Below are 23,587 nucleotides of genomic sequence, written 5' to 3' on the forward strand. Positions count from 1 at the left end.
TATGCCGCTTATGCGCAGGTAGATACATTTAAATATATAATTTCGCCTTAGGGACTAAGAAAGTTTGTTAGATACTGTTATCTCTATGCGTATTCAGCTTCAGCGTAAGCGAAAGCATTATTATACTATTCATTTTTACTTTTTTTCACATTTCTATATCATCTCTATTTTAGCTAAAACCTTAATATGCAAGGCAAAAATAATTATGCTAAGCAATAAGCTGTTAAAATGTTTAAATACAATTTATTGCGATATCAGAAACAAGCTGTTTTTACAACAATTGCAATATTATCAACATCTTATAATACATACACGTTTGTTAAGTTCTTTATAACAGTCTGTTTCGTTCCGATATCGCAAACCTTGGTCAATAAATTATGCAGCAGAGATAATAAGCAGCAAAAAGATAATAAATGATTAAGTAACAAGTACTTACCGCCCTCCTCTTCGCTGTCACTCATAAATGTCTCCTGCATGGATTCGGGCGCCTGAACTCGGTATTTCTCTTCAATAGTGACGGTATGAGTTGTTGTGATAATAGTCTCTGTGACAACTTTCAACGTCTCGATGACACTTATGTAGCCAAGCTTTTGTGCGATATCTAAAGCAGTCTGTCCGTTCTGTGAAAAATAAATTTACATTGAGTGTGATTATATTGTATTCCGATAGCTTCCGTCGTATGTAGAATTACAATGTAAAAAGCAATAGAACTCACGTTCGTTACTGCGTTCGGTTTAGCTTTACTCTCCAACAGCAAATTAATAACAAGCGTATGCCCTTGCTGCGCGGCTTGATGGAGAGGAGTATAGCCAGCATTGGTGCTGCTGTCAACGGCAGCACCAGATCTCAGGAGAAACCGTACCATAGCTGCCTGGCCAAAGTGAGACGCCACGTGCAATGGCGTATATCCAGCCTAGAGAAAACACGATAAGACATAAGATCCCTTTTTTTTGTATTATCGGATGTAATGTCTATTAAATAACTAGGTTCAATTTTATTTAATTTCACGGGTTATTTTACTATTTAATCCAATGCGTTTTATTTGCAACGATGCTTTAAGACCAACAGCAGTCACGGTACTGCACTGTGTAGATTGGTGTTATTTCAAAGTTATCAATGTACATATAGAGCAATGAACAATCACTTATGAAGATCACGTCATCTATGGTAATTTAATTATGTATAAAGTGCTAACATTCTGTAACTAAAGACTCGATCGTGTCTTACTATAATCGGAATACTTATTTTTAAAACTACGCGAGTTACTTCGGCTTACACACGAAAGTTACAGAAAGGCTTATAAATTATATTACCTTGGTTTTAGCGTCGATCTGAGCACCATTCTTCACAAGAATGGAAGCGACGTTCACTTTATCTTCTTGTGCGCATAAATGCAGCGGCGTAAGGCCATTCTGTAAAAATAAATATAACGTAAGATTTTATAAATAAAAGTTCGTTGAAAATTACATCGTGCTCCTTTTTTATCTACCTTCGCTTTGTGATTCGTGTCTGCTTTATGCTCGATAAGAAGGGTTGACATATCAGTATGGCCTTCTTGTGCGCTCAAATGTAACGGTGTGAAACCAGCCTTCGACTCTGCGTTAGCTTTCGCTCCGTATTCTAGCAAAGTAGTTGCAATGTCCATCTATTGGAAACAAAAGTAATTTTAATTGCTGTCGTTTCTTAATAATTAGTTGTGTGATCGTACCTGATTTTTACGTGCAGCGATATGCAATGGAGTATGGCCATTCTTAGCCATAGCATGTGGCGAAGCTCCTTTATCGAGTAAAAGTAAAGCCACGTTTTGATGATCGTAATGAGAGGCTACATGAAGAGGCGTTACTCCGTTCTGCAATTCGCATATAAAAAAAAATATTTGTTAAAATGTTATGATAAAATAATGTGGCATGATACGTGCAAGTTAATTAACTTTACTATTAATTAACCTTTAGATGCGAAATAAAAAGAGTCTTACCTTTCCTTGAGCGTCAACAGGCGCATTCTTTTGTAATAGCAATCGAGCTACGTTCATATTGCCGTACTTGGCCGCTAAATGCAAGGGAGTAAATCCTTTCTTGGTCGTTGCGGTAAGCGAGGCGTTATTTTCTAATAAAACGGATGCAACCTGTGTGCACAATGATAAAAACACGTTATGAAAGAAATCCGTCTCCTACGTTATATGTGTAACATTCTGTAATCTTACCTCCTCTTGGCCTTCTTTAGCAGCGATATGAAGCGGTGTATACAAATCCTTCGTTGTAGCATCTACGCCCGCACCATGTTGAAGCAGTAACATCACAATATCGACGTTACCCAAGCGGGAAGCGACGTGAAGCGGTGTCTGTTCCTCCTACGAACAATTCGCGTTTCTTTACATCCGCACTATTGTACAATCAATCTTCAACACGAAAGTTACTATATTAATTAGATATTAATTAATTAATAATATAATCTATATTATTAGATATTAATCAAACATGATATTTACTCTTGCTCTAGCATCGACTTGAGCGCCGTTTCTAAGAAGTATCCTAATAATATCAGTTTGGTTCGCCCTGGCAGCTAAGTGTAACGGTGTTTCGCCTCTCACTGTCGGTATGTCGGGGCTAGCTTCGTGTTGTAATAAGTAAATCACGATATTCATGCCTCCCATAAAACTCGCTACGTGCAGTGGAGTTAATCCAGACTAAAAAGATATGATTTTGTTAATTTTCATATATTTGCAATCATGTATTCTCGTAAACGTTACAAGTAAGAATAAGAATGACGTGAAAACGATCATACCTCAGTCGTAGCTTCGATGCTCGCTTTGTGCTTCAGGAGGAGTTCGACGACTTTTATGCGATTCTTCTTGCATGCGATATGAAGAGGAGTGAATCCGTTGAGCGCTCGCGCATTGGGATCGGCGTTTCTGTCAAGAAGTAGCTTAGCTACGCGTACGTGGCCGCAGTGTGCAGCCACATGCAGCGCAGTCAAATAATCCACCGTCACTTCGTCCACGGGTGCACGGTGATACAGTAAAATTCTCGCGGCGTCAACGTGATCCCCTTGAGAAGCCATGTGCAACGGGGCAAGACCGTTCTGTCAACAAAAACCAAGCGTTAATTAATCTCGGCAAGCGGGGGAAAGCGCCGTTTTGCCGGCGAGACGCACGAAGTCGATTTTATATATACCTTCGTTTTTGAGCCAATGGGTGCGCCCTTCTCGATGAGAATGTCAACTACTTCGTGGTGGCCGGACCTGGCCGCGCAGTGCAGAGGAGTTAGACCATCTCTCGTTTTCGCTTCGATGTTTGCTCCCTTGCTCATGAGGAGATTAACCATTTTAATCTTACCCCATTTCGCCGCCACGTGCATCGGTGTGATATTGTGCTGCAAAAAGAGTACATTTAGAACAATTGTTTTAGTGTCCTTCTTTCTCTCTGCAATAGTTACGTACCTTTGCCGCAAAATTAACATCCGCGCCTCTGTCATAAAGCAAGGAAGCGATTCGGTCGTTGCCATAATGTGCGGCTATGTGAAGTGGAGTGAAACCGCTTTTCGATGTTACATCGGGATTATGGTCGTTCTGTAACGGCAGAAAAATTAAAGAAATTATACGTGGGCTAATTTTTATGTATTACTATTGTAGCATCGTCTAAAATACGAGTCGTGAATGACAAGACTTTACGATAACTCACTTGTAAAAGTAGGGCAGCCGCTTTGCAGTCGTCTTTCTTAGCGGCAATGTGTAGGGCAGGCAGTCGAACTTTACCACGGGTGTCATTTTCTAATAGAACGGCCACTACCTTGTCGTGACCCTGTTGCATAGCCACCGCCAATGGAGTAAAACCGTCCTGTACGAGGAGAAACATGTATATTTAGTTATAAATGAATTATTAAATAATTTAATTTTAAAAATAAAACAGAGAGATTTGTGAAAATAATAAATACATTGTATAAATATTTAAAACATTTGACGCGACGAGAACTCTCTATAAATAATGGAATAGTATTCACACGAACCTCAGTGGCCAATGTTTGATTTGCACCCTTGCTGAGGAGGTACTTGACCACAGAGTCATGATTTTCCTGAGCAGCCATGTACAGCGGCGTGAACCCATTTTGCGATTGTGCATTCACAGAAGCACCTCGTTGTACCAGCAATTGTACAACCTCCTCTTGTCCAGCTGAAAGAAAATATCGGTGTCACGCGAATTATTCGTCTCGCAGACAGACATCGCTTTGCGACGCATGATATCGGAGGCATCGCAAGCCTCGAGAGAAATAAACGTTTATTTAAAATCATTCGCGTCCTTGTCCCGTATGCATTTAACGAGCGACGAGGTCCATATGAGAAGAGGATAAGAGAGAGAGAGAGAGAGAGAGAGAGATGAGAACGTGTGCACGCGCTTACCAAGAGAAGCTATGTGCAATCCCGTGTTTCCCTTTTTGGTAGCGGCGTCCACAATCGCGCCGCGATTTAGGAGTTCTCTCACGATTTCCAAGTGGCCGTCCTTAGCTGCCAGGTGCAAAGCGTTTAAGCCATTCTACAATATATAAAATTCATATTATCGCTAAGGTGCGATTCTTCTCGAGAGACTAATACACGCTATGTCAAAATCCGCAAAAAGATCGATAACTTACGGCGTTAGAAGCGTTGATATCTACTCCGGACTCCAAGTATTCCAAAACCTTCTCGAGTTGCCCAGCACGAGCTGCCCGTAAAAATGCAGTACTAGGGTCACTCTGAAAAAAAAAAGATAAAATACCACTTTACATATATTTGAAGGTAAATTATTCAGATGAAATTTAAGAAGCCTTATTTATGCTCCCCGCATTCGCATTTTTTCAAATCTTTACATCTTTTTTCCTTCATCAAATTTAAATGCGCTCTTAAATAAATAAATTTAAATATTACAACCACATATACGCATATAAATATTAAGGATAAATAAGCTCATATGTGTAATAATAATGCTCATTCAAGATTTCTCTTACGTAATTTTCTCGATTCTTCTTTTTTTTTCTCGCAAAGTCAGATTCGGCACGCGATTATTTTAATTATCTTTTTTATCGTAATAGCTCGAACAGGAATATAAAAGTATATTCCAAAATTCACTTTTCGTAAAAATTCCACGTTACTTGTAAAAAAAATTCAAGTTTAAAAAAACAAAGCAAAACATAATACTTTTTATCTAAATCTTTATAGATTTCCAATCAAAATTCATAATTTTTTAAAGAAAAATGGAAATGAATCTTAATCAAATCCCAGAGATCTTTTTATGTAGGTCGTAAAATTCATGCGCCGTAAATAACAGCAAGCTCAAGGGATCTGCAGCGAAACAATATTTATTGAGTCTGTTCGGATATTATTGGCACATTTCTGCGATACGACATATAATTAGTCCATTTACAGGAATGCAAGGACACGTAGGAGTAGAGTTTTACACGTAATCACATTTCTAGGAATTAATTAGGTATAATCTGCCGCGAGAGAGAAAAAGAGGAAGAGAGAGATCATCCCACGTACACATAACGCAATATACAAGATAAGTTAAAAACATTTTCCAAGATACAAACGGAAACGTATTCAAAATTCTTTTTCGGCAACAGGATTATTGAAAAAGACAATTAATCAATTCCTAGAAATGCATGTGTTAATTGCGATAAACAGTTCTGTGTTTCTCGGAAGAGTAATAATTTCTGTCAATTTGTTAAATGACTATTGAAATTAGTATAACTATAAAATGTCATTAAGTCGTAATTTTCTTGTAATGACTATAATAAAGCAATTTTTTGGGTACTTTTTATATATGTAAAAAAAAACTACACATCACAATTCGGTCGTATATCTTGTTTTATATATTTAAACATTCATTTTCGTTCCGCTTTCTTTGTCAATCATGTATAGTACAATCGACGTTAATGCCGGGACGTAGGTAGGTCGTGTTGACCGGTTTATTTCGGATCACACGAGGCGGATTAGTAATTAACTGTAGATTTAGAGCGTGAGGCGCCGCGCAGTCTGTAACGACAAGAGAACTGACAGAAATCCGGCTCTCTTTCTCTCTCCCTCTCTCGGTCCGCTCCCTGATTCCCACCCTTGAGTCGACCCCTTCTTTCCTGTATTCGAACCCTCGTATTCGAGACCGAGTGGTTATACTATACCAATGCAGATACCCCCTACGTCGCCGCGACCTACAACTGATTCTACAGGATATTGCAGAGCTACCGGATATGCCTTTTAACCGCAGCTTCTTTTCGACCACTTTAGCAGTCATCATTTGTTACCCCTTCAATCCTATTGTACATATTCGTAGCTACATTTCAAATTAAAATTCTACTCTGTATATCAATGCGAATCGAAATTGACTGAAAAATATGACGTTGCCATTAATCTTTCCGCTTTTAGAGCTTACTTCGGAAGCTTTCTGTTTCTTTTTCTTTAATTGCTCGAAGATCGTGGGCGCCTAAATGTTTTCGTTGAGAAAAGACATCAAATCGAGCAAAAAATCTACAGTGAAAATAACGTCCGACGGTTTTGAAAACATCCTGTACAAGCCGAGATATACTAGTCTAGCTAGTTCGTCCGGGATGAAAGCCAAGTCAAGCCCGCCGAGTCAATGGACATGAAGCAACCGCACCTTCTGCTCATACGGAAGACAATAAATATCAGGATTGTTACAATCTCTCCAACTAGTCTGTCGCGTAAATATCCTCGGGTGGCACGCCGAGACAGAAACTGCGTCAGTGTAACAAACGCAAATATTTGTTGCATATAGTTGTAAAAGCCTCGCAACTGAAGCCGTAAAATGCAGAGAACAGGAGTAATCCGCTGAAGTTTCGACGTGATACACCGCTTTCTAGTATATATACGATCCGATTTTATTAATGCTATCAATAATTTTGACACGTCTAAATAATTCTCTCTAGCGATAAAAATAAAAACTTAATTTTTTTAAATTTATAATTTTACATATATTAATATATACGCGATATATATATATTTTTTCCGCATATCTATTATATAATATTTTATATACGTGCATTCTGATTCTTCCAATATTTTTCGTAATAAAGATTATCTAAAAGAAAAGGCATCTCTAAAATTATAAATAGAACGTCTCGCAAGTTATGCTGCAGACAATATGGGTCTTTGCATTTCGTGCGGCCGTAATTAACCGAGGAAACGTACAATATCTTGAACATCGGATTGTTGATGACCGTTACATAAAATATTGCGTGTAGAAACGACGTAAACTGGGCAGCTGTGCGCGCAGTGGGAGTTGTAACGGTGAACCTACTGCAGCATTACTGCGCGACCGTAGGTGGTTTTACTGAGACGCAAACGTTTTATCGTCATGCGCTCGAAGCACACGGCTGACGATAAATCGATAGTCAGTTCTTTGCTGCTCTTGCGCTCGTACGTGACTTTTCTCATCGCTTTTTGCTAATGTCGAGTGCAATTTATACAGAGAATAAAATGCTATATTTTTTTTATTGTACATATTTCTTTGCTCGAGGCAGTTAAAATTCCATTTGACTTGTTAATTTTCACGATGGGACATACGTAAAAATGCGTAAATACGATAATTTGGTGTTTTAAATGCTCAAAGGAGAAAACGAGAAAACGAGAAGAGTGCACGCGCGGTTTTTATCTAGTAAAAAATTAAATTTGGGACAGTATATCTTGTGTGCGCTTTTGTAAAATTTCGGAAAAATTGTGACATCAATATTACATTTATTTAAAACTTGTACGTGTATAAGCGATGGACGAAAAACCTACCGTCGCGCGTGAATGTTGAGCTGAGATTTTCAAGAGAACGAAGCGTAAAGGCGGTGTCAAGTTACGTCCGTTTAATTCCAGAGTATCTCATTTCGCTTACTCCACGAGAACGATTTATTTATCAGGATTTAATACGTCAGGCAGAAATTAGAGATGCAAATAGGAGTTCGCGTCGCGGTGGTCATTATCACGTCTAATCGTGTTGTCGTGTAAAACTTGCTCACGTTAATATAGTCCGCTAAGTAAAACGAATCTTTTTACTTCATCTTTTTACCTGCCAGACACGAAGCGCGAATCGACTGTCGGAATCTGACGTAGTCGACTTGTTGGCGCGACATTTTTCTGAATGGTCAACAGACGCGATATCCCTCGTATAAATAAATCCTCCTCGTTGTATTCATACGTTGCAAGACGTATATTTGATCCACGTCGCGCCGGGAGAACGTTGAATGATGAATGCACAATACGTTATGCACCGTCTCGTATACGTTTAGACGCATTGAAAAACTTTCTAAATTAAGCTCACAGAAAACGAGAAAAGTAGAGAATGAGAGGAACAGCTTCTTTAAGTTTTGCGTACTGAACTCTTTAACAAATGACTTTCAAAAAAAGAGGATATAAAAAGAGAACAGAATATTGAAAGTACAATTTTTCAAAGTCTGCTTTGGTAACAAAACACTGCGTCAGTACTGGAGATATTTATGTTAAACGCATCTCATCAGCAATACTAATTTCTTATCGTCTATCTAAGAAAAAACATACCATGTAATATTTATAGGACGATTCAAGTAGTATCTACGGGCGCGCAGTATACAAGGTGGCGAACTTGTGACAACCGATACACAATGGAGAAAGCTATATTTGATACTCGTTGGTATCGCAGAAGCTGACGAATGTGTTTACGGATGTACGCCGGTGTTGCGTACGTGCAAGGGAATGTGCTTCACGCGAACTGCATCGGCATGTCTTAAATAATTCAGCAGACCGTTAGTTCCTCTATGTAGTCTATGTGAAAGAAAGATATCCCCTTCCGCGTCCGCTTCTCTTCACTCTTTCTGTGATCTCTCACTTTCTTTCAAAACAGGGAAGAACTTCCACTACGTCAGTCTCCACTGACGTAGAAAAATAAGGAAACATCATGGAGGAAAGACTACACGGGAGGAAAGAATTCTGTTACCAAGAGCAGCATTGTAGCTGCTCCTGCACACTCGGTCTATAAGAAGCGATGCTGCCATAATCAATTATTTGATATCACAATAAAATCTGTTTTATTAAATTTATTGACGACTTTTGAATAAATTTATTCATAGAAGTAGATATAAATTTGCTGCCAATTAAATAAGACATTTTGCTATCGCGGTAGAATAATCTGTTATTATAACGAAATAATTTTTAGATTCAGCAAAAATTTTGTTAACTAAAATGTTACGGTTTAGAAATTACTTGCGTAGCGCAATCGACAACATCAACCGTTTGAAAAATTCCTTGATAACTTTTACTTTCTATCGTGTGTACATCAGCAACCGTAAAAAAAGGGTAGCTTCCATTTATAGTGCGCGTAGTGCGAATCGACATACTTTTCTTTATAAGGTATAAATTTAAAAAACCTGTATTCGTGCGCACAGCACTTATCGATTCACAGAAATCAAAAGCAATTTACTACGATAAAACATCTTGTAGGTTTTCCTGTGATTTTCACAAATTTGCAACATTTGATCAGTAATTATCTACGGATAAATATTTAACAAAGTATATTGCTCGAAATATATTGCTACTTGTCTCGTGCACAAACAAATATAGTTACGATATTTTTTCGCTACTCCTTCGAATTCAAGAACGTGCAAATGCACTTAAGGAGTTGTTGCGTGTGCCGAAGTGTCTGAAGTGCTTTAAAGACGTCAATTGCACATCAATTACGTAACGCAACTAATAAACATCATTATATCAAATAGATACATGTGTTGCGATCTCGGCAAATATTCTTTGCATCTTTATTTTTAACCCTGAAATGGTCTATTCTGTAAAACCTAAGCTCGATTATTAACTTTTAATTTAACAGTAGTTGTAAATTAAAAAATGGTATTCAACTACAGCCATTGAATTATTCAATTATCATTTAACTGTGTTTATTAAAAAAAAACATTATAAAAAGATCATGCAATACGAGAAGTCTTTTAGCGTCAACGCAACTTTCGTGGTGTTTCCTCTTTCTTGTGGGCGCCGTAATTAAATGACAGTTTTTTGGGGAGACAAATACATGTTATTTTTTACCGCAAATGACATATGTCTGGAGGTTTGTGGCTTTCAGGACCCGGCACGAGTGTCTCAATAATCTCAGTTGCGGTTTTCTCGACGGTCCAGACTGGAGAAACCGTTGCGGGCAATGGACTACGTACACGCAAGTGTACTCACTTCACTTGCTGTCTGTGCAGGGAAGCTTTAAGGGCTTCCGGGACCCTTTGGGGAGCGCGAAAGGAGTCGCTAAACATAGAACACATAGACTATCGAGAGAGAGAGAGAGAGAGAGAGAGAAAGATCGCGCGCCCCATCAATTTCCATGGCGATTTATATAACGCCTGGTCTCTTACTCCGAACGTTTAAAAAAAGCATCCTGCGCCGCGATGCGTTGGTACGAATTATTTATAGTTGTATTTAAAAAAGAAACAGATTTTTCTTTCCGTGTTGTGCAACGTTGGACATCCGAGGAACGACAAGCATCGCGCTATTGCACAAAAAAGGATCGGAATATCTAGACCGCTATCGTACATTAAATGAAACGAACAATGATCCCGCACGCGAACCGGCTGAAACGAGGAAGGGCGGGGAATAATTCAATGGATAACTCGACCTGGGTCGTTAACCGAGTAACAGCGCGGTCATGCACGCAGACTGCGACAAAGTTTAGAATTTACGTCGCGGCTAACGTTACATGGCTACATCCCTCGTTGTCGTCCATTTCATCTGTCATTTGGAATGTCTTTGAGATCGAGTATGACCTGTTTGAGGTGGACTATTTCCGATTTGCCGGAACTACGTAGTTCCGATATATCATGCAGCGTTCGCTATCGATTTACCAAAGAGATAGCAAGCCCTCCTTTCGTCTTAGTCCTTTCGTCGAGCAACTTTGCGACGCGACAAGAAAAAGCACATTGGCCGCAATGAGCGTAATAGCTATGCGCCCGCTTGCAATTTCTGGCGGTGCATCAAGCTAACTATAGCCACGCGATGTGCCAAACTAACGGCCGCGGCCGTAGAATACTTCCGAACGTGGCCGCGATAGTTTCGCTCTCTCGCGAGCAACAAAGGCAGGAATTGGTGGTCTCGCGATCGTCTAACTATGATAAAAGAGGAAGTACTACGTACTGAAAGCGACGAGTCCGAATGCTATCGAGGAAAACTTGCGAGGATTGAACGATCGCGGAGATGCGACTTCAGAGAAATTAAATCAGCGCGGACAAGTTGGCGCAGAGATATAGAATCGAAAACCCGCGAAATCACGATCCTCGGGATAATAATTTCGGAATCGCACCGTCACGGTCCGTCCTTTAGCTTAGCCATGATAGTGCAGCGGCGAGGGCAACGACCTGCCGCGCGGGGATCAACGGACCTCGTACAGGTATCACACTTTTTCCCTTTCACAAAGCATCCTTGCAACGGCGAGCGCCACAAAAGCCTTCGGTTGAAAAACCATGACTGCATTTAAGCTATCGCCGACGTATAAATAATAGATCATTAACCCTGGAATGTATAGCCTCTTAATAAAGAATTGTGAAAAAGAACGATAAAGGAGATCAAGATTTCGAGAAATTGAATTCTTCAAGGAGATCTCTAGAAAAAAAGAAAATTGCGCGCAATTGTAATAATCTCGTGGAAAAAAAGATAATATCAAGGACCATGGAAGACTGTTTCTCGTACGATAAATTAACAAACTTATAAATAAATAATTTTTAGAGAATAGAAGAAAAGTATCATCAAGATAACAAGACTTAAAAGTCTCAAGAAGCATATTTAAGGATAACATTCGAATTATAATTACTTTGTCAAAGCTTTTGTCAGGAGCAATAAACTAGTTACTGTTGTATCTTTAATATTAATTTGTGTTTTAATAACGTTCAGTATCTCATCAAACAGCAGTCTTGTTAACGAAGGCTCTGCTGAGTCTGTTCCCATCAAGACTTACGATTAGTCAAAGAGAAGAGGTATATCTAGGCGGTAACGGCGATATGCTCTGCGCAAAGGACAGCAATTAGAGCCACGACAATGACAAAACGAGGCCGAGTTCATTGACTGGCTAAAGATGCTGGCTCGAGCTTGATAGAGGAAGGATAATAACCGGCGAAAGAAGAGAGGCATTTCGTGGAGGAGGGAAGGAAGAATGCGGAGCGTAACGTAAGCGTCGGAGCGTAACCAGCCGAACAACGTGTTCGCGTTTTCTGATCAATGAAACATCACGCCGGAGGAATGTCGGGCTCGGTTAATACCACCGTAATGGAAAATGCACGACGACGAGATATACAGGCGCAAAAGAACATTATGTCTTTTTTAGATCGCGTATAATCTAGGATAAATTTATACCTGACGTATGCTGTCTCCTCCCAGAACGCTGCCGCTCGTAATTGAAATTCCTGCACGACAGTTTACTGCATTACGTTAAGCGGGATGAATGCAGAGATGAAATAAATCCGTAGTCCGAAAGAGCCAATTCCAGGAGGTCATAAAAATACGTGTCACTTATATAAACGTTTAATAATTTGCCATGTCGAAATCGCCATAAAACTTCGCTCGCGCGTTTAATTCCGATTTTCTACAACTCTCGCTCATTTACTGCGTTTAACAGCTTAATCAAGAAAATTTTGATTTTCAAGGTGCGCTCGGCAAAAGCCATTCCTCGGTTTTTACAAATAGTCGCTAATAACGCACAAAACTTATCTCACAACCAGAATAACTCTATAATTATGCAATGAAAATAATTCAATTTATAACGGATATAATTTAGTCTCCTCACTGCACTAGCGCGTACCGGTAGGAAATTTATTCAAGAATGCCATTAATCACGTAGTGATAAACAAACGGTGATAAACAAATGCGGAAATAAATTTCGCGAAATATTAACGACCTTCGTTATGCTGCGGATTTAGATTTTCCGACATGGAAACTGATGCAAGTGGTGACTGGCGCTAGACTGGCGAACGATCAGGCAATTAGTGGTTGCGGTAATAATGACGGAGTAGCGATATAACAATCTCGGCTAAGTAGTCTGGACTTAGCTAGCCGTGTACTGCATTAAAAGCAGCGGTTATACGCCGGATCAATCGGCTGTTACCTCGTAAATTGACGTGCAAAATCGATAATTGATCGACGATAGTGTTAGGATATCGTTTCGAACGCATTAAACGTGGTAGGTTGCAGTTAAGCTATTAATTAATTGTCAAGACGATTAAATGGAACTCAGCTTGCGTAAAAATGACCAGTTTTTTCCATCGGCGTTTGTGCAACGCACGCAATGCGCCGAATAGTTAATATCGTAAGGTCATTTCTTGAGAGAAAGTTTTACGTTACGTGAACGCGATCGCAATTGCTGAATATTAGTTACGATTATAAGGGCACAATGAGGATGCTTTCTCGAAAAAATTTAAGTCATAAAAGAGACGTCCCTCCGAGCCACGCTCTGGATATTGATGTCTTGACCCATCCCACCCATCAATACCGATGATTAATGACAATTTGTATCGGTCACTGGCCGTGAAAGAATTTAGAGATCCTGATCGGATTGGCAACTCAATCTGTACGTTGTTAAGTAACTTAGAAAGACGTCGAGCTGTCACAAAAATCTCATCTCTTACCCGTGTGTTCGTATTTCAATGAATTCAAGTAAACAGTGTAACGAAACGAGTACCGAGAACGTATTACCCTCGCGTGCGAACGCAATTATTATCCTGCAAGAAAATGTTATAAGAGAAAAGCGACGTCCGTGAGCAGATCACGCTTATAGTGATAAAAACATTTTCCATTAGCGCACGTTTTTAGCGCCGGAAAGATCCAGCGTTCATTAAAAAAACGACATTGTTCGGCGACCGCGATTCGCGTCAAAATCGCGAATACGGCGTAAAATCGATTTTCTGAGACGGAATGGAATCGATTGAAAAACCTGACTTGCGCTTGTCCCAGTTCGATTTTCGGCTTCTCCGCAAGAAACCGGCGGGAGGTGCCCGCCGTGATCGATGTTGCTTACGGACTATCGTTCCCCATCGCCAGGAATACCGGCAACACGCGCGGTCGTGCCGTGTTGGAGAACCGGCGGTCTACGTTTAGCCGAGACACCGACTCGCAACACGCACGCGGCACGCTGGACATAACAGTTAAAAATAACGTCAAGGTGCGAAACGCACGACGCCGGGGTTCCGGCCTGGATGAACAGAATCTGGGAGGTCTGTGTAGCAGATACTCGTCGTACGAGTATAAACGCTGCATAACAAAACAAAATAGCGTAACATCTTGGCAGATAATTAAAAGTTTTTTTTAAGATACTTGGAGCATTTCACGTTGCAAACATTCAGAAATACTTAAGAGACGTTTCAACAATAGCAAAAATGCTAATATATATCGTATTTAATTGTTTTTTTTTTTTTTGAGACGATAAATAGTTAGGAATGTTAAACTATGTCCAAAATTATTTTTAGTCGTCACTATACGCGACGATGCGGACCCTCTGCACGGTCTCTGTCGGTTTTCTTAAAGAGTGAAGACACACAAGAACTCTTCCCCTCATTCATATCCATATCCTCAGCAGCTGCAATTAAATCTATCTGTTTAGCGCTGGGAATCCTCCTGCAATGCGGTTCCCGCGCGAATCCTGCGGGGAAACGAAACTTCCCACGGGCGAGCTTAAACATCTTGACTTCGCGATCGCGTCGCCGATAGAATTTCGCGACACTCATTATCACGCTAATGACCGCTTTAGCGCGACGTGCCAGCTGTTAGACTACTCATGCACGAAGCATCCTTGTGTTAAAAATATTATACGATATAAAAAGAAAATCTCGTGATAAATAAATAGTTCACGACTAAAGAGAATATAAGAGATGTAAAATATAACGCATGAAAAAAATATAATAAAAAAATAAAATAAAGACTGCTACGGGGTATAATATACGCACACGAAAAAGCAATCCGTTTTTATAACGTTCCATCATAATGACACATTATACTGAGATAAAATGATAAAATATTATTTGCTTCTTTTAATCCGCGAGTGTGACAGGCCGAGTTAAGTACAAGCCTTTGCTCTCAGAACAGTCGATACTTAAATTAGCATTTGGACATTCATCAGGTTTACGAGCAATTTAAAAATAGCTAGAGATAATTTATGCATGCGCCTACATCAAAAGAGATATGAAATCTTAAAGGAAGATTCAATCTGATTTCTTTAAAAAAAATTATAATTGTGATTGGAAAATCTATAAAGATTCTTAGTGGGAGGTCCGAACAGGACCTCAGTTTTATATATTATATTAGAGCTTATAATTGCAGCATTATACACGATAGAAAAACATCGCACGCGATCAAAGCTAATTAGACTCATCAGTCAATCTAACACAGCGTCGTTTCATCTCCGTCTCTCCTATTTTTTCTCGATAGATAAAAATTGTCCTCCCCCTCTCCTTTACACGTATTATGCACAAGCCGGCTTTATGTAACCGCCGTGTATTACGGCCGGCAAATGACATCACGTCCAGCGTTACAAGCGTTGAGGTCATCAGGTGCCGCGACTCGGCCGATACCGAAGACTTTTTTTTTTTTACAGCCGTCTTGTCACGTATGTTCGAGATGACGGCCCGTGTACACGCAGGTAGATTATATTTCTCAGCAAAGCGAATGTACTTAGCCTCGCTCTGTGTCGAGGCTAAGCACAATGATTCTGCAGTTTGTTCTCGCCGATAGTCTTTTCTCATCGCATCTTCAAAAATAAACCAAAAGATGCGTGAAAATAGAAAAAATATATAAAATTTAAATATACATACATTAAATGTTTTGATGTAACTGATACATATCTTGCTGATACATATCTTCAATAAATTCATACAATATCGACTCGCATGATATTTTGCAATAAATTGAAATACGATAATTATTACTGTAAAATGATAAGAAATAAATATATACTCAAAAGTTCGGTATACTTATACGGAGTACTGAAAATTTCAGTGATAGCACGAATGCTGAAGTGACATTTGGCTCCGTGTGGTTCGAGTATCAAAATTCTGTGTTTACTCCCTTAACAGTTTTGGCCACGGGCCAAATATCAATAGAATGCGTTAGCCGTTCGCGAATGCAAGAAAAACATCGGATGATGCAGAGAAAAGTACGTACTTTGGCGTAGCAGCCATTAATCAAATGAATTGACGTCCTCATATCAAGTATACAAGAAATTTCCGTGATAGATTTCCTTCGATTTAATCACGAATTAAATACTTATTAACAGAGAAGCATTTACCTCAAGAATTTCCGCGTAGCGAAAATTTCACATTTTGTATGACTAATCTTTTGCTTATATCGCAAAACTCGATTTGTATTTTGTAGTACAATATTTGCTTGTAAATGTCATTGCAATCGTAAGTAGATATTGATAATGTAGTCATGCGAGTATGTATAGATTTATAATAGACAATACATGCCTCGTATATGCCTATTCCTATTTATTAACATCCTGTTTTACGACTACTATTTATAGAAGCAGTTATTAGCATTATTAACTTTAATCGTAAGCATATGAGCACGTATAATCGGGATTCATATTTTTATAAAAATTTATTTTACATGTAATATTATATATTAAATTATTAATAAAAGCAATATTTGTAAATACAACAAAGAAATAATTGTCTCTCTTTGCGTCATAAAAATTGGAGTAAAAATTTGTTCGCGTTTGCTCCATTTTACTTGGAATAATAATAATAATGACAGTTGCATCATGTGTAATTGTCATGATTGGTTACATAGAAATAATAATGTAGAGAAATTTTGTCGAACAAGTATCTGCATACAATCATATACCGTATTTGATAAAATTCAACACGCGAGACAACCGGTTGTCCGATCGGAACACGTTACCGCGTCCCAATTTTCACTGCGAGCAAGGCGAATGCATTCGTGACTCATCTATATCGTCATCGCGAAAAGTATACGACCATGTTATAATGCCCGAAACATGTTTCGGTGTGATGAAGCGACAAACACGAGTTCTACGAGAGAGAAGAACGTATTTTTACGCAAAAATATCTTCTGCTATTTGAGTTTTACGAGTCTCTTAGTAACAACCGAGAGGTCGTCTGTGAGAAACTAGAACATAAAAAAGTAAAGTCCTTCAAGAACATAACTATTAATGGACGATGACAGTTGTCATTATTCAATAATGCAGATATTTGTAACATTGACAAAGTATTGAATTCTCCGATCTTACATTACTAAATAAAATCTTATCAATGCAAATTTAACTTATTAGAGTTATAAAAGATTTAAAGAATCGTAATATACCATTACATTAATGGGATATAAATTATTAAAAAAATTACTAATAAATTTAATAATTTTTTAATAATTTCTATCCCATTAGTGTAATGGGATAGAAATTATTAAAACGATTCTCTATGTAACACGATTCTCCAGATCTTTTTTTAACTGTCCTCAACGAGATTTGATTAATTGTCGAGACAAGAATGCAGTTTGCACCCGTGTTGTTATTAACAGCTCGAAGAGCTGTTAACGAACGATATGTCTATACATGCTAGTGTCAAACGGTTGAACCCTGAACCCGTTATTAAACCCTGTCTTATGTCAGGTTATATCAGATTCTAAGACAGTCTCTAATTGTATCTCCCGCGATGTTAGATTCTACGCCGCCGTTCGTTACGGTAAATTAAGCGTGGTGGAAATAGCTTCGAAGACGATGAAAATGCGTGTAGTGATTTTAACGATGTTAATTAACGGTAGATTGCAATTCTTCGCACCGCCTTTATTTACCGCTGTATACTTATGTAGCGTATAATAACAGTGATCCGTATAAGTCGTTAAGACTTATATAGATTAAGGGAAAGGTAGACTGCGTTTTATCCTAAATATTTCTCGTAGCGAAAGTTTCAAATAACTAAGAAAAATCAATGATTTCTTAAGCCTTTAAACAAGCACGCAAAGAATATATATGAATAAATAAATAAAATAAAACTTTCTCAAGTCTTCCTCGTGAATACGCAAACTTCGCACCAGAGCAACAAAAGAAATCCTTAAACTTGTTCTCTCTTTCTATTTACTATTCATAGATAAAACTGTTGCGTTGCGAAACAAATAATTTTGTAAAAAAGTCATCAGACGGGAAGTAGAGTCGCCGAAAATTGTATTATTTAGGAAGGGGCGGATTCTTCCATTTGCGCGATTGACTGTTCCTGCATGATATCCGTATATGTGTCACCCAACGTTATCCAGTAATCTCTTCATCGCCACTAGCACGTCCTTTTCATTGAGGCTTAATTAAATGTATGCTCGGTATGCCGACGGAGGAAACGAGGGCGGTAGGGCCCTCGACTTCTCCGATTAAACGGGGGGGGCAAATGGAGAGCGCGGCCGAAAGGGTCGAGGTCGTCGATTACAACAGCGTGAATTTCAGAGCTGCGCCTCTGGATAGATGCCTCTGGATAGTGTAATGTTTCCTCTTTCACGCATTTTTTCATCACGAAAAGATTTATTGCAAATTCCTCGTATTTCGTTTTTTCGTTACCATCGTACATTTCGAGAGGTAAAGAGTAACAAACAAAAAAAAATATAGCGCGAACAAAACGTTTTGTAATTTTACTTTCAAGTTGTTTAAGTGAATATCGCAGATATAAGAGATTAAAGTATAATAAATAATATTATCTGACTCTGTGTGCTTGCAGAGAGATAAAACTTTTGAAGGGTTCAGAAAAAATAAAAAGTAAAATGCTGTAAACAGAAGTATAAATAAAATTCCAGGCAACCTCTAATAATAGTGCAGTGTAGATAACGAAGTTCCCAGTAATGTAGCTGTTTCACGTAAAATAGGCGACACGCGTGTCCTTACATTTTTATCACGTAAATTGTCTGGCAGTCAACGTGGATCTAGACTACGTGAGTGTCCCTGAACGATACGAAGAGGAGGGAGATATCGAAATTGGAGACCACGGAGGGAATTAAAATAATTGAGCGCTTCCTGGCGTCCGCGTGGCGTCACGGGAGAGAGGGAGGCAGAAAAAGGGAGAAAAATAGAGAAGCGTAAAAAAAGCTGTGCACAGAAAAAGCGATCGCGGCAGGGCAGGGCACGGCGTTATACAGGTAGGTAGGTAATAGATACACGTAGATGTTGTACATAGGTATATATGTGGGGCAGGCAAGATGGAGTCTCGGAGGCACGGGTCGATATGAACGCGGCAGCGCTATTGCAGCAAACTGCCCCCTGTTCGCCTCCGCGGTCCCTGCTCGCGCTTCTCTTACCACCTTTGCTCGACTCTCTTTCCACTATCAATCCCCCGCTCTGTGTCGCACCTCTCCGCCGCTATATCAATGATATCGTTATCGGCATCGTTTGCACACGATCGACGCACGCATGTGCCCGAGTTTTCTTTTTTTTTTCTTCAAAAAACGCACTTTTGCGTAGCCAAGCGAAAGCAAGAGGATTGATTACAACCTAGAAACCGCGAAGGGAAAGCAGATTGCGATCGCACTTTATGATGATATTTTTATCTGTTTGACAGCAACATGAATATTTTCCGACAAATCTTTTCCATATGTTTCTCTCTCCCTCTCTCTCTTTCTATGTATAGAATAGTGGATTAGAGTTTTTTATAAATATAAATAAGCTTAGTCATGCGTCTGGAGTCTGTTATCTAAGTAATATAATAGCGATAATAATAATATGAAATAACAAGTAACTGATAGTCATCGTCGGATTAAATTTCTCACATCGAATTCAGTTCGACACGACCGTCAAGACCGTTTTTAATTCGTCGCAATCTTTGCAAGAAACGGCGTCGATAATCCTGGCTTAAGCAAGAGAAGCTAGGTAAATATTTTTAATGAATTCTCAGCGCGATTAAACGCTCGCTGCTTCATCATCGAGATGACTGCCGGCTCGCTTCTGCCTCGACAAGTCGAGATACAAAACTCGTTTTACATTAGCTGACTCGCACGGCGTTGTAATACGAACGCGTCGACCGCGCTTTCCATTGTGCCCGACGACGGCCGGATTGCGAGAGTTCTTTCGTATCGCGAGGGACCAGCGCATAAATTTACAGCCGCTTTCGTGATATTTCGTATTGGCGTTTTTCTCATTCCCTGACCTTTCAATTTCCCCGGCGATGACGTAATCCCGCCACGTGCGTGTGTGTACACGCCTAAACAAAAATAATCGTGATGCGATGTTGGACTGATATGAGGAATCGGTATTATGCGCAGCAATTATGCACGAGAACTCGTCGACCATGATTAATTATTTCAGCCGTTCCAAATACCGCAATAAATCGTACGTGCACTTCTCTTGAAAACAATAACATTTGAACAAGTAAAGCCTTTTATCGCTGTATTGTGTTCACATGCAAATGAAATTTAATAAAAATTGAATCTCATTTATGCGCTATACATAACTCTGAAGCAAATACTGACGTCATATACGTGACAGTCAAAATGTTAAATATTCTACAATCAAAATCACGTTCCGTCTATCAGTCACTTACTTGTGTAATTATCCACTTTGTTCGGACAACAGTTTTTACTGATGTTACAATTAAGATCAATTAATCCGATGTACTGGCGCTGGCGCAATATATTTCACAAAGTATTTCTCTTTAATTGTAATTGCGTTTGATTTCGACGATAATTGATTGTCCGCCTGTGCGAAACGCATGCTACTCGACAGACAACAGTTTAATTGGATCGAGTCACTTTTTGAACGTATTTCAACTCTGCACGAGAAAAAATAAAATTTGACATATTAATTTTTAGTGCCAACATTTTTTTAAAAATTATAGTTTTAAAAAATTCATGATTTTTTAATGTTATGCTTCACCAATTCTTTTTACAGCATTTAGATAAAATGATATCACATAATTATAAAAAAAATATTAATTCGATACATAAAATAAATAACGTAGCATCTATGAAAAGTCTTGTAAAAAGTAGTACTAAAAAAAAAATATTTGTAAATGTATTGAAGAATTCAAATTAAAAAAATTTACCCAATCGTTAGACTGTGATCAAGAACAAGATTTTTTTCTATCTTTAAGAAGTTTTACGAATATAACTTCTAAATTCTTTGTAGTCTTTTTCAGCGATGCAGTTTCGCCAGTGTCAGTAAACGGCAGGATGCAGACTAAATAACAACGTTTAATTGTCGAAAAAAGTAGATTTAAGTTCCTCGGAAAAGGAAATGAAATCGCGCGACAACGCTTCCCATCCTTGATCTCTTTATTTACACTATTATAATGTAATTAACGTACGACCTGATAATCTTAGCCAATTATAAATGTACTAGCAGTTGACCTAACCGCCTACTCGATAATCGATGCAGGTTATTGCACCAACTTGCAAACAGACGTATTCTACAATATATCATATTCGACGAACACTTTTTTACAATTTTTGGTAGCCGAAAATGCGATAGCAACTCTGACTTCATTGCATATATTTCGTGTTCCAATACACGCATAATTAAAATATATTTTAAATAGTGAAGCCTCGAATAATGAATCATAATAAATAAAAATAATAAAGTCTTTCTTAATAAAGAAATAAGATATTACGATTATAAGAAATTTCTTTCACGCGTGCATCGCGCAACATTTTCAAAGTAGGTCAGTATCGATTATATAGGATGTCAGAGCGCAAAAGCGAGTGTTATAAAATGTCACACAAGAATTAGGACAACAACAAAAACGCTACATAGTCTGTTCTCTGTTGGATGCTACGTTCATCCAGATAATTCTTTTGTTCGAGCTGAAAGTAACATGTATGCGCTCAAATAATCGAGACTAAATGTCGATTCACTCAAAGCTGGATACATAAATGCGACTGATCGCGTACCATTTTTTAAAAGGTATATCTTGATAATATTCGAACTGAAATTTGGTTCATCAAAAATGTAAAAATATTCCTAGCATATTAACAAAATGAAATATAATTAAAAAAAAATAAACGTGTTAATATAATTTCTTAAGAATAATTGATTTTATCAATATTTCTCTTCCATATATAAACTTGCATTTTTTAACACATTTCTATATGCAAAAATTATTCTGCATACCATTAACGGTCGTATCAAACTGGCGCATAATCGCGATCACGTAAAGAAAAAAAATGAGTCGAGATTCTAATTTTCGAGAGTGGCAAATTGCATTAAATTAATTATCCTTCGCTAACTCAACCTTTCAGGTTTCTGCGCGAGGCCGATAGGAAGTGAGAGAACGGATAAAGATTCTAAAATCGTTGATATAAACTGCTACGCTTCCTTCCCCTCTCAGACAAATTAAAGAACGTTCGGCTGGTTCGCGGACCCTTTTCGATCACGAGAGCGTGGTGAGACACTCCGGTCCCCAACGAAAGAACGGAGAAAGCGAAAAGGGAGAAAGTATCGGCGAGAAGGGTTACAACCCCTCTGTCAAGTTTACACAGCTCGCTACTTATCGCGCGTGTGTTTAAAGAAGTGTGCAACAGCCGAAACGCGCATTCGAGTTATCGCGCTTCGTCGGCTACTTCGTCGGGCAATACTTTGAAGTCTGTTAGGACCTCTAATTTATTGAAAACGCGATTAAGCAAAGTAATGCTCAAATATATATAAAAAAATAAATATATGTATGTATTAGGCAAGAGTATTTATCCAAATACGAATCTTACATTAACAGAGCACCTAAATTTGCCTTTTGTGAATTTTTGGAATTTGTAATCTCTTGAAAAAAAAGATAGGAACAAATTCTTGTTTTTTTTTTCATCTTAATTTTCTGTTAGAAAAATTTACTACCTTCTAGACATTGTATTTACTGCGTTGTTAACGAAAAATCTAATTCTGCACGTAGTCAATTACATTACATCCTTTATATTCTTTGTGATGTGTCTTAACCATATGTTTGCCACATGTGTCGCGTGTGTTCTTAAACCTGATCCTAACATAAATTATTACAGCATCTTCTTATTTATTACTTTCTGAAACAAAATTATACTAAATATTCATTTTGGTTAACGTTGGAAAATTTTATATAATGTAAGTCAAACTTAAACGCTTAAAGAGCTCATCTGTTTTTTTAAGCCAACATGATTTAATAATTAAATAGAATCCATAGAGTGAAAGGTCTCCCTCTCTCCCATATCGCTGCTGTTACTAATGAATAATTCCATCCACCTTCGCTGCTATTAACGACAATAGCATTTTACGAGACGTTATATTAAAGTGGGTCAATCACAGCTGTTTCCGACGTTGCATTTAGTGTTTAAGTACTTGTCAAGGGCAGGATGCCAAATTTCTACGGAAGTCCTTGTCAACTTGATATGAATACTGCAGGATAGAGTGGCAATTAATTTAACACGCACTTTTTACAAGCTACTAGTGCATACATAACAGGCGCGCGCTTCGCGCGCGCTACGTATTAAATCCCATACGTCTCCCAATTACATTTATACCAATTTACATTTTAATTAAACAAATGTTAATTTTTGATATAAAATAAATTTTCAAAAAAATGATGCTTTTCGCGCGGTGCGTATTAAACTCCATACATCGTCCAATAACATTTATACCAAACTATATTTTAAGCGGGCTGGCAAG

General features: G+C 38.4%; 1 protein-coding gene and 1 long non-coding RNA gene across 15 annotated transcripts in view; one reads left to right on the forward strand and one right to left on the reverse strand.

Moving 5' to 3' along the window:
• The window catches only part of LOC105451635 (ankyrin-3-like), an 85,845-nt gene that overhangs the window by 50,386 nt on the left and 11,872 nt on the right, over positions 1–23,587 (reverse strand). For 13 of the 14 annotated variants that reach the window (XR_974613.1, XR_974607.1, XR_974603.1 and 10 more), the window contains 15 exons: positions 4,626–4,727; positions 4,396–4,528; positions 4,005–4,168; positions 3,680–3,835; positions 3,439–3,567; positions 3,174–3,371; positions 2,785–3,081; positions 2,489–2,686; positions 2,204–2,350; positions 1,976–2,125; positions 1,709–1,849; positions 1,490–1,645; positions 1,314–1,412; positions 716–913; positions 437–620 (listed from right to left, as the gene is read on the reverse strand). Coding sequence is in view for 11 of the 14 variants with exons in the window: in XM_011692317.1 (XP_011690619.1) it covers positions 437–620; positions 716–913; positions 1,314–1,412; positions 1,490–1,645; positions 1,709–1,849; positions 1,976–2,125; positions 2,204–2,350; positions 2,489–2,686; positions 2,785–3,081; positions 3,174–3,371; positions 3,439–3,567; positions 3,680–3,835; positions 4,005–4,168; positions 4,396–4,528; positions 4,626–4,727 (2,452 nt within the window). In the remaining 3 variants the exon portion in view is untranslated. Of the gene's footprint in view, positions 1–436; positions 621–715; positions 914–1,313; positions 1,413–1,489; positions 1,646–1,708; positions 1,850–1,975; positions 2,126–2,203; positions 2,351–2,488; positions 2,687–2,784; positions 3,082–3,173; positions 3,372–3,438; positions 3,568–3,679; positions 3,836–4,004; positions 4,169–4,395; positions 4,529–4,625; positions 4,728–8,529; positions 8,548–23,587 lie in introns of those variants that run through there. The other variant, XM_011692254.1, reaches the window with a different exon arrangement.
• On the forward strand, positions 7,020–9,043 carry LOC105451623. Its single transcript, XR_974600.1, has 2 exons — positions 7,020–8,753; positions 8,852–9,043. It is a non-coding gene; the product is annotated as an uncharacterized LOC105451623 (long non-coding RNA).

This window comes from Wasmannia auropunctata, unplaced genomic scaffold, assembly GCF_000956235.1.
Source record: "Wasmannia auropunctata unplaced genomic scaffold, wasmannia.A_1.0 LD336106.1, whole genome shotgun sequence".
Lineage (NCBI taxonomy): Eukaryota > Metazoa > Arthropoda > Insecta > Hymenoptera > Formicidae > Wasmannia > Wasmannia auropunctata.